At 40.0% G+C, this 12,543-nt stretch overlaps 1 protein-coding gene across 1 annotated transcript; it reads right to left on the bottom strand.

The window, feature by feature from the left end:
* Positions 1–2,952: 2,952 nt before the first annotated feature.
* On the bottom strand, positions 2,953–11,959 carry LOC101861885 (annexin A7; the record flags this gene model as incomplete). Its single annotated transcript, XM_005096396.2, is given in 4 exon segments — positions 2,953–4,693; positions 8,033–8,123; positions 9,515–9,554; positions 11,912–11,959. Coding segments are annotated over 2 exon segments (594 nt in total). The 3' UTR covers positions 2,953–4,110.
* Between the last annotated feature and the right edge of the window lie 584 nt (positions 11,960–12,543).

Raw genomic sequence — 12,543 nt, 5'->3', positions numbered from 1 at the left:
ATGGCAATTAGTCTCCTTGCACTTGCCTCTGCCTGTTTAATGCTTTAGATCATCGGCTTACAATGACATGTATTTGAAGACAGGTTGTGCATGTTCTTTTGCCTAAACTCAGGGGACCTTGGTTTTATTTTTATTGTTGTTAGTTGTCTGCCAACCGCCCGGTCATTTTGGGATAATTTCAAAAACACATGTGTCACGACGAGGTGGAACCAGGCGCTTGTCAATTTTTAGGCATGTGGAGTTATTGTATCATCTGAAAGCTGATTTATTTATTTGTCTTACTACCAATGAAACATCCGCGATTGAAGGAAGTGAAGTCGACTGGTTTCAGTGGTGAAATTAGCAAGAAAAAGGCTGCCAAAATTTGGTAACTCCAATAGCTAAAAAGTCATAGAAAACAAAAAAAATGACATTCTTTGGCCTTTTACTTTTATCAATGTTTTTCAGTAAAATTAACATGGAAATGTGTTTTTATATGGACATAAAAGATGTTGAACCAAAAAATCAATTCGATAAAAATTTCCAAACTCGTGGAAAAATGCGTTTCTCTGATTTCTGTATTTTGACGAGCGCCTGATTCCGCCATGCTGCCTCAACAAAGTACAGTAATATAAATGAGAGACTATTCAGTTCTCTCTCTCTCTTTCTTCTGGCGCTGTGGCTTCATAACGGTCAGCGATGATGCCGACAGCACGCAGGAACTCAACACTTGCCCGGGGGTCCTTAAAAAGTGCTGAATGTGGGTTACTGAAATGTCCCAGCAGACTATACAGAGTAGGCACAGTGTAGTGTATTTAGAATTAAATTTCTCTGCAGATTGCAAGTGCAAACTTGCATGATGTTGCACTGAGTGACAGTAACAAACACAAAAAAGAGGGCAGATAAGGACAATAGATGTTTGATAGGGGCCCTGTTAATACTTTGTGGTCACTTGGCACAATAATGAGCCGGTGAAAATGATCCGTTCTGCGCCAGGCCCGAGAAGTCCGTTGCAGTCACTCTCCTGGCTGGGTGACCAGATGGGGTATTTTGTACTGCTGACTGTGTGACTGCAAAGTGCTTAACTGCCAGACCTTTATTTTGCCCATTTCATGCTCATCCCAAGGGTGGTGGTATAAAGAGGTTTGACTATTTGTTCGCAGAGGATGCACACATCACACTGTAGTAGTCTTGCCAAGATGTACTATAATTTATTACAATATGTAAAAGAAGGCTGAAGTTAAGCATTTACATGAACATCATGCCTTACTAGCCTACTTACACCCACAAAGGTGTCAAATCTGGTTTGATTCTGCCTGTCAGGGCTAATCCAGATTGAAAGAGATACAACAATGTCTCAGATACTTGATAAAAATTCTACCCACACAAGTGCTTATGCTGAGCCACCGACTCGTTACGTAGCAGGTATGTTTGATGAAGGCTGCAGTTATGTATGCATGCATTTCGAATGAATGTCTTTCAAGATGAAGGCAAAACAAAAATTCTATAATCTTATGCTCCGGAGTTTTCCTAAGTGCTGATCCAGAGAGTTGATATTGAACTCCAAAAACTACAATTTCAATTTCCAAAGGCAGGAAACAGTTATTTCTTTGAATTTGAATCACACTGAAATCAGGTGTTAATTGATCATTATTACATGAGCACCTCAATATGTCTTGGTCTATTCACTTCGGGCAAATCAGACTTAACATTCACACATACGAAATGCCAGTTAAATTTCAAACTTAATTGAAACTTGTAAAGCTAAAACGGTTATCCACCGTTAACTCCTACTCCTCGTTAACCATAAATTAGTTCTTGGTTGAATCCAATCATTTTGAGATTTATAGGCTGAAATTTGCACTTGATAAATAAAAAAATCGAAGTTAAACAGAACCAGATATAATTACAGTGGAATCCTGTTATAACGAGAGGGAGGGGACCAAAGCAAAATGTCCGTTATAGCAGGATTCTCGCTATAAGGGATCCAGTAATAAATTCAAGGAAACTGTAAAGTAAGCCTAATCTATGAGTTTGGTGTTCTGTTTTTCCTTTTGCTATCTCCCCTGATGATGATTTTGTTTCAACATGACTTCTAGATCTTACTTGATCAAAAATCGAATCAGGTTTGTTTCTCTAGCGCTAGATCGAGCGATGTGGACTGACAGCTCGGCGTTGGCGATCAGAAAGAAAGGGCTCTGGATTAACTCGCCCGCTGTGTTTCCCCCTACCCCACCCCACCCTGTGGTGCATTCTGTCTGCTTACGCACGTCACACATTCGCTCCATTCATCACATTGCTGTGACCTCTCCATCTCCGCATCGGAGAAGTGAGAGGCATGGCAGGCCTTGATAATCTAAACTGGCCTATCACGCAATGCGTTCTGCTTGTCTGCGCATGCCACACCCTCCCTACTCAGTTGCTCCGGCCTTCATTGTTGACGCACATGGGCTCTCCTATTCTTTGTTTCGAAAGATCAGCAACAAGTTTCTCAACTGGCGAGGTCTTGCATTATGTATAATTGGCCTATGCCATGTGCACAGCAGCAGCAATATTCCGCTATAACCGACTCACAAGTGTGTCTGATAGTGCTATAGCAGTATTTTGTTTACAAAGGTAAAGAGGAGAAAAAAACGGGGTTTTAGAATAGTGCCTTTATAACAGACTTCTCGTTTTTCCCGGACTTGTTATAAGTGGACTCCACTGTATAAGCATTCAATGCAGCAAAAGTCAATAGTCAATCAGAATTCTTGAAATCATCTAAATTAAAAGGATCAACTTTATCTTTCATAATTTGTACAGGCACATAAGTTTCCTCCTTATTCCACAATGATGCAAAGTCTATTATTCGATTACAGACAAGAACACGGTCCCAACATTGACTTCATCTTCAGTAGATGGCATGGCATTTTTATAATTAAAATTTACTCAAGTAAAAACACTAAAAAAACTATGCATTTGACAAACACATGGTTTTCTTGGACTATGCCAGTATTTATTGATACATTGTACTTTGAAATCTATAAGTAATGGCATGTTTCCACAAATGTGAACTTCAAAGAACAAATCCAAGTGTAAAATGCATAATAATTGCGGCAAAAAAAGCAGTTTAAATCAGATAAAAACCAGTTCTTTATGCCAGACCCAAATTGTTTTCATCCACACAAAAAATAAAACAAGCCTTTATGGCAGTTGTGCATTGTTGCTGTAGTTTATGCTACAAAATATTGTGGAAAGTATAACTGGAAAAAAAAAAGATATCTGCTCTGATCAATAATTTCAATTCTTTGGAAAATATGAAACTTTTTCAAGAAAATCGATGAAGTACAGCAGGAGGAAAATCCAACAGTTCAAGTATAACATTAATAGGAATAACAATAAATAAGTGGAGCGTTTTTTTTTTTTTTGTCTGTGTATGACGTAGCATCGTAAAATGAAGATATGTTTAAGAACTGGCAAGACATGCCACAGTATAGGGCTGGGAATATCATCTACATAAGTTGGTAGTAATTTTAACACTTAAAAATCTGTGGAAAATATATATCTTGTGTAGGAAGGTTTTGGTTTTTCTTCATCTTGGTAAAAAAAAAAAAGAAGCACAAATAGTTTGTTAAGTTTATGACAGGGAATGTGGAGACAAGGCAAGGAATAGACTCACGACTCTCATTCTACATGGTACCTTAATACATGGCAGATGAATAAGTGGAAAATAAAAAGAGACTAACTACAAGGTAGTCCATCACCCAAGTAAATGACACAATGGTAGATTGCATACACCAAGGACAGTACACTATGGTAGCTTACTACATGGAGCAACAACTGGATAGCTCTGCAAGGCTGTCGTCGCTCATGACAGAAACATTGTAAAACCCACACCAATCTCCTGCTATGTGGACACGTTTCAATCAATAGGCTCAGGCACTCCACACACGATTAAAAAAACAAACTAGTTACAGATGAGCAAAAAGGTGCCACAACAAAATTCTCCCACAAGATAACAAATGGTACTCACAAACAAACAAACCACAACGAGTTCTTCACAGTACGCAGGTGCTCTCCCAAATAATTTTTTCTTCAACATTTCCCCCAATCTCAATAAACCATTTATTGTGCAGTGGTCATGATCATCTGCTAGTAAGGCGGGCCGAAAGCGGCAGCACCGTGGTACGGTATGGGTGCGGAACCGGCCGCAGGGTGGGGGTAGCCCGGGGGATAGGCTGCCATAGTACCGACAGGGTAAGATCTGGCCGTAGCCTGGGCTGGGATAGCACCTGGCACTGTGGAGTAGCCCGCGATGAGAGGGGCGCCCGCCTGGAGCGGAGGGCCTCCGTACGGGGATGGGGGCATACTTCGGGGCCCCAGGGCTGTCTGGGCGTAGGTGACGCCCGCCGGGTACTGTCCTGCCGAGATGTAGGCAGGGGAAGAAGTGGGGATACCTGGCATGCTGGAGTAGGCTGCAAGGGATGGGTAGGAGGGGGACACACTGCTGTAGCCTGTCAGGCCGGCGTTGGAGACTACTGCGTAGGCTTGAGGAGAGGCTGCGTAGCGGGTGGTCAGCCCTGGGGGAGGCATGGCTGCCTGCGGGTAGGCTGTGGGGCTCTGGGCATAAGGGCTTTGGGCAGGGACGTAGATCCCCGGTTTCTCCGCACCTTGGCCGCCATTGGCTGGCAGGCCTGGGTAGTACATCTGGGAAGCTGGAAGAGATGAGTTCGTCCTGTGCAGACAAAAAAAACAACAACATACTACTAAGAAATCAATAGAGACCATGATATCACAACCTTTAAACAAACAAAAAACTGACACTCTTCTCTATTCATATTATGTGAAAGCGATGACAATTTTAGCTTTATCCACACTGCTAAACTACCTCCGAACATAGCACTTCTAAAATACTGTAAACTACCTCCGAACATAACACTTCTAAAATACTGTAAATTACCTCCTAACATAGCACTTCTACCATGATCTTTTGCACAAAATACAGTTGAACCTGCTCTAATGGTGATATGCCAAAGACAATCACATGTATAAACGACCATTTCCCTACTTGCACTTTTTATGTATAAATATACAATGTCGTTATCTCAGACGATGTCCTTCTGTCTAAGACAACTAATGACCATGGCAATGGGAAACCATCTTGAACAGTTTCCACCGGGGTTACGGTACAAAACTACAAAGCATGTTTATTACGAGTGCTCGAAAATGTATCAGGAAAATAACAATATAAAAAGTTAGGTTACCCTTAGAATCATAACATAAACACATAGCAGTAACTCTCAAAGTTTCAAGCTTTATCTCAAGACAGGAGATGTATAGACACTATACTCTATGAGGAAGGACTTCCGTAACGAGCAACCACCTGAACAAATACAATAAAGAAGAGACCCTAACCCTACCCTTATCCCTACCCCACCCCCACCCTAACCCGATCCCTACCCCTTCCCCACACCGGTCTTCCACCCCCCCCCCCCAGATTTTTAAAAATCAGGGCTGTCTGTCAAGGTGGTCCTTAACTTATGTTAAGGTCTGTAAAAGATTTGTAGATGTCAAAACGTTCCAATATAATATATGGTACCAGAAACTAAATTTTCAAAGTAGATGTATGCCAAATTTATCTGTTCCATTGGAAAGGCCTATATCCAGTGAGCATTTTGGTACCATTCTTTAACCTGTCAGTCAATTTTTAAGAAAATGGTAGTTGTTTAAAATTTGATCAAATTTGTTAAAGTCAGTCACTGGCTGTAACCCCATGTTTGACAGATAAAAGAGTACCAAGTGCACTAAACATCTCCACATTAACAGAGTACAATCACTATAACAAATATATGGAGCGTAATTTTTTTCAAGACTGAGATCATTACAAATCAGTATTTCAGAGATGCCAACCACAGAAAACCGAAATGAGTATTGGGAAATATGAAAATGTGTATTCCCCACGACCGACCAACTAGTAATAGTAAAATTTTCAGGGTGTCCAGCAATATTTCCTGAAAAAAAATTACTAGCTCACCAGCTCGAAAAAGGGAGCACACACGCGTACAATTATATATACATGTATCCAGTCAACAAACATGTCAGTGTTAAGTGTCGCACTGGGGTCTGGTTTGACTTCAGTATTTCAGTCTACATGTATTATATACCGGTAACATTTTCCTCTCATTATTATATAAAAATAAATCCTGCTTTGAGAGTTTGGAAGGGCCTTGAACAAGAAATTCGACTATCAAGAACCAGTCTGGGTGTCATGATTCATAATATGAACTGACAGACTCAAATTATTGCTCAAACTCAGAGAAAAGCAATAACGTGAATGGCTCAAGTAGACCCATGCACTGTGACAGTTGTAACAACTGTGGTAGGACAAAATGCAGTGACACTGAAAATCTGCCAGTCTTGAACAGAAAGCTACAACATACACTGTAGGTATAATTTACTATCACTCATCCAATGAAACGCGAACACTTTATTTCAATAACACAGACTTGCAAAGTATGAAGGGTGCCGATTCCGCACACGGCCTGCACCAACGCGCGCTTTGCAGAAAGCTCTTATCAAAATTGTGAAAAGTGCTTTAAGTTTTAGTTTTTTGTTGTTTTTTTTAAATCTCCCCTATTCCGCAGTCCTATACTTCGCAACGCCCAACTCCCATCAAAGACGGTCTTTACTCACACAAAGCCGCATTTATTTATGATGCGAATGTGCGCAGGTTCAGTGACCGGTCACAATGGCGAGCCGGATAATCTAAAAATCGGACGACGCTAGTATTTTCTTTTCTTTTTTTTCCACAAGTGACAGCACAGAGACGAGTCCGAGCATTGATTAAATTTTATTTGCACGGCGACATTGCGTTTATAGTATACTGCACAACCTGCATGTCACAAATGTTGCGTTATTAGACAACTGCTGGCAAACTTCTCGGCGGTAGCGACAGCTTAAGGAGATCTTGATTTTCCCGATCGAGCCTCGGTGTCACAAACGCTTCCGCCTGCCGCCATAGCTGCCAATTCGCGTGAAAGTGAAATGTACTCTCCGGACGGGGAAAAGCTGAACGAATATAATATCACAATCGCGACCGGCAAAAATGAACTTACAGACCACACCGGACTTGGTTTTCAAATATTCCAGTTCTGCGATACTGATACTACTATTTTGACAAAAGATGGGACTTCAGATAATCAGGTTTACTTGCCCAAGCTGAATCTTGTATTTTTCGCATTCCAGGATGCGTATTTTTTCATGAAAAGTCACATTCGCGTATTTTCGGAAAAAAATCATACTAAAAAAAGGTAAAATAGTACTGGTTGGCATCTCTGGTATTTTATCGCCTCAAACACATTGATCTGTCGTTATTTCTACAAAAACACCGAGCGATGACCCGGCTGGCGCCGCATCCGCTCCGAGCGAGTCGGCTCTATACTGTAGTGTACCCCACGTGGGGGGGGGGGGTCACATGCTTTCCGAGTCTCGTGGAAGGATTGATGCAAAATAATTCCAAGCTTATTACTTTATTTTAATAGGACTGATCTTTTAATTGATACCCTTTTTAGCCGGTATTTTACATATTTCGAGTAAAAAATTATCTTTGAAAATTTGGACGGTATTTTTAAAGGCTTTCTATTTAAACGCCAAAGGCCAAAAATATACCACGGAAAAGCCACGTTTAAAGCTCTACAGTTCTCCGCCAATGAAAAGACTTTCATCGGCGATTCTCCAGCTCCTAATAATTGGACATATAAACAACTTACACCATTGTAACGAGGAAAAGCTGAACTTTTACAAGGTGTACGGCATTTGGTGTTTGATAGCGAAAGAGCAAAGAAACAGCGATCAGAATTACCCCGATTTCACCGATACCACGCATTCGGAAGGTCGCTAGTGCCCCCGTTTATACTACCTAATAATATCTAAGCACCCATATGTTTCACATAAATCACGAAATAGAACTCACTTCATTGTCTGAAAAGTGTGCACAGCAATGACAAATTACTAAAAAGTAAAAGACTTAATTGGTAATATGATTGATCAGTTCCACTCCACACATTCATCTAACCTGTATGACATAAAGAACTGCCTTCCAATGTTATAGATGTTGAAACTTCTCTTGACTATCCAAAGCCAGCTTAACTTTTAAGATTTCACTCCTAGAAAAAAGCACAAAAAGCTGACAATAAACTCATGAATTTTACAAAGAGCAATACTTAAAGTAGTACAATCCCGCCTTGTCACTTCAATGTATTTGGCCTCTTACAACAAACATTGAACACATCATGCTTGAATCATTGCCAGTTTAACTCTTTATAAACAACTGTGACTGAACTAACTCACAGCTTTAAACATGTGAGTGACAGGTCACACTATCACACTGTTTGCTGAACACATTTTCAGGTTGACCCATTAACTCTCCACAAGTATTCTCTCTGTGCAATTTAAAAAATAACCCCCCCCCCCCCCCCTGACTATTCCAGTCTTCATCACTGATGGGACTTGACTTCATTAACATGTTAAAGTTCCACAATTCTCGATATAACTCAATTTCCAGCTTTGCGCATTAATATTTTTAGCTTTAATTCAGGAAGGACAAAAACTAGAACTTGACAACTACATTATTACTGGTATTGGGGAAAAAGTAAGCAAGATGGAACTTATGAAATGTTAATCAGATACTGAAGAGAAGTGCAACTCTATATCAGCCCTGTGATCAGAACAACAATCTAACTTGCCATAATGGAATCCTGTCCAAGACAGTGATCTGTCCTGACGGAATCTCTTTGCTCCCCCTTTGACAAATTCTTCTATATTACATAAGTCTGAGACGGAAATCTTTACAACCTGGAAACAGACTAAGAAATTCTTTCCCTTTGACAACAGATGGAAAATGCTTCAACCGCTCAACTCTGATTTGAAACAATACTCCCAACCATTGGCTCTTATCTTTACAGCACGCCACTATGCCAGGAAGGGGGAAAGGGGTGCAGTTTGAGGGTACGGGCCTACCTTCTACCCCACCCATGTGAATTGGCACGCTGGTATGGAAACTCTGCTGGGTAGTCAGAGGAGTGAAATTTCACTACATGTACGGCTTGCCACCCTGATCTTACAACCAGCTGAGAAAAAAGTTTCCCAAATCCTTGTTACATGCAAGGGAGGGGTAGCACTGGTAGATTGTGCTTATTATGTCAATGGTAGGGGCTATAAGTATAAGGGTGGAAACAAAGGACATGACCAATCATTTCTGTTTTTAATTGGTCAACCAGTGGTCCTAACAAGATGCAAGTACAGGTGGCAAGGGATTAGTAAAGACTAACATGTGCCATTACCAGAGCAACTTGGACAGCATTTGAGAAGTGTGAAAAATTTATCAATGCTTCTGAACGGAAAGACAACCCTTGACCCTACTCTAAACAAATGGCCCTCAAGACTCCCCACATATCCTCTTACCAAGACAGAAAATGTGTAATCACAGCATATTTTTCTGCCCTTATGATTTCATCTTGGACAGATCGGAATGTATTCAACAGAAAATTACACTTACGTGAAGGTACTTGAAGCTGGCGCTGTCCACTCAAGTCAATCTGTAAGGGAATAAAAAATGCATGCCCGTTATGACAAAAAATAGACATTAAAAACACCAATTAGATTTCTAGGGTGAATTTTCATCAAATACAAACATAAATAACACGGCAATCCCCTGAATTTTTATCTTGTTCTTAATGTAATGATCAAGAAGTGAGACACTGGAGTAAAAGCTGAAGTAACTTTAAAAAAATATCTATATCTTTAAAATCGAAATCCGAACTACTGACAACAAATAAGCTCAAGTTACTAGTAATAATGTTACTGTTACATGCAGTATAAAGTAAGATCTAATAGTCACAGTATGCTGAGAAAAAGACATGCATAAATTGAGGTAGTAAAGAAGTAGGACTAACTAAAAGTCCTCTTTATGACCCACATTTTCTCAGAAAATCGGTTCGATAACGTGAGAAATATTAAAGTTATGTCAATTAACTCTTTATCTCCGAGGGGGGTAAACCCACTACACCGTGGCCCTTTTTGGTGCTAAATCTGAAAATGACAAAAACGTCATTAAATGGGTCAATAAATCCAAACTAGTAAACCTATTTTGATAGTTCTTCATATAATGAATGAAATGAACTTCAGGTATAAGAGACCTGTTTTCGGTACATGCCGAAAAGTAATTAGATGCAGAAGTAGCCTTAAAGGAATCTGCCCGAGCCCCTGTCAGCGGCTAAAACGGCACAGGGGTTCAGACCGCGAGCCGCAGGGAGCGGCTTGCCCGAGATAAGAGTTAAATGATCAAGCTGATTCAATAGATTCAGGGCATACAACTTATGCATGTTCTATGCCCAAACATTGGAGATTCCAATGAGAATGCAGCAAGCATACCCCGTTGACACTGCTGAAACTGAAACTGCAAACTGAAACATATAAGTATACTTACTCCAATATTCTTATCCCCATTCCTACCTACTGTACTGACAACTGACTTGGAAACAAACCTTATTTTTATTCCCTCACATAGTCAAAGGTATCTACCGTATTTACAACATACAAAATACCCTGACGACAGAATATACATCTATTATCTATTTGTGGTGGCCGAATTTTGCTATTCAAAAGGCTTTTTAATGGCTGCATCCACCGACATGCAGTTTTCGCCAAAAAATTCTTTAAAATATTCTCCAGATCATGGCGCCCTTAGTTTTTTCAGTTTTGAGACAGTTTTGCTGCAAAAAGCTAAATTTCTTTATTTCGCTGATCGCTTTTGTAGGCCGACGTTTCTATCTCTGTAATTTTAGAAAATCCGGAAGTGATATTTCGCGAGGCGCAATTTTGTTTAGAGAGTATGGATCTAGACCTAATTTTTTTGCATCTCTCTAGAATTATTTCCCCATTCCAGTAGAGTGTAAATATAGCAGGCCAATGACTTTTAGCTTATATTAAAGCACCGATCATCCCTTTCATCGAAAGGGGGCCCACCTAGTAATATATATATTCATTCCCAGCCCAAGCCCTGACCACACCAGTGCTACAGCAGACACAACACGGACTATGATGTCTCCATTAACTCTAGAGAAAACAAGACCATTAGGCGATATGATGACAGTTGGTCAAAAAAGAAAAAAAATAGGAGGAAGACTGTCAACACAGAGTACACTCTTCAAGCTGTCGCAGATTTTTACGGAGGGAGTCGATAATGATGGAGGAACAAGTACGGAACTGGCAGAAAGTACGGATTTCCGTAAAAATACGGAAGAGAGGAAGCACTGTATATGAGAACAAAATTCAAATATAGCTAGGATGTTTTTTCATCTTGACCAGAAATCCGCTGGGGAACTTTCATCTATGCTGATTTGCAGAAGATAGAAATCCATCTTGAAATGGAAGAATTTCACCTACAAAGTAGTCTTCATCTCCAATAATGGAGCTTGGGAGTCGAGAAAAGACAGGTAAAATTTCTTAGCTGGGTTGAGTAAGAGTTACGTCATTGAATTAGAATAAAATAAAAAAGGGATCCAGTGAGATATGCACTGCATAGTCATCAATGAGAGATCTGACACAAAAAGTTAATAGTTCTGAACATGCTAAAATCATCCAATCCTGGACTTTCAAACCACCTGGATACTGGATACCACCCTCCACCCCCCCACCCCCCCCCCCCTCCCCGGCGATAAACGCAAAAGGAAGGTTTAGGAGCGTACCCAAATTTGCAAAATAAAAGAGAAATCTTTTTTAAAATGAGACTTTTGTGTGGTAGGAATTCTGTTTTAAACAGAAAAGTGAAATAAAAGAGAAGTGATCTAAAGCAAAGTAGGATGAGACACTCAGACCATTGTACAACTTTTTATAAAAATAAATCAAAATTTAAACTCCTTTGTAAACTCTGCTCACCACACACCATACTTACCTAACTTCAGTAACACAAATTTCAGACCAACAAGGGAAGGTGAACATTCTGTGGAGAAGAAAAAATGCATTGATAAAAGGACCCTTGATTAAAAACAATTCCTTTCTTTCAATATCTTGCAAATCTTTTAAAAATGCATTTCATTCATTGTATGTAGACCATCATGAGACATTGCATATTAATGACAACAGAACAGTATTACATATAAATGGTAAACGTAAAAACCAAATACTAAAAGACAAAAAGCAAGAGAGACTTTTTAACCAAAAACCCAAGTAACCAAACAGAACTAATACCGCCTACTATCTTCTCACATCGCCATCAAAAAATCACTTTACTTCCATAAAAGTAAAAGCCTCAATCCCCAACTCATTTCACTCACTTTCTCTCTTCACAATTGCAAGCACCTTCTTATTCCTGCTTTGAACTTCACTGCCCCCCCCCCCCTACGTCTTTTCTCTCACACACTCATCTTCTCAGTCTCCTTCCAAACCCAAACCACCTTCTTTGTACTATGTTTATGGTGTTTTCCCAACCTGGAAAGCTGAAAATGAAATTCCTGGCTTTTCTTGTTTGAGTGGGAACCCTGTAGCATAAATTTTTAATAAAAAGTTAATCAAAGGCATGTTTGT

The sequence above is a fragment of the Aplysia californica genome, unplaced genomic scaffold (genome assembly GCF_000002075.1).
Source record: "Aplysia californica isolate F4 #8 unplaced genomic scaffold, AplCal3.0 scaffold00128, whole genome shotgun sequence".
Lineage (NCBI taxonomy): Eukaryota > Metazoa > Mollusca > Gastropoda > Aplysiida > Aplysiidae > Aplysia > Aplysia californica.
Note: the sequence above shows the minus strand (reverse complement) of the source record. Positions and strands in the feature narration are given on the sequence as shown.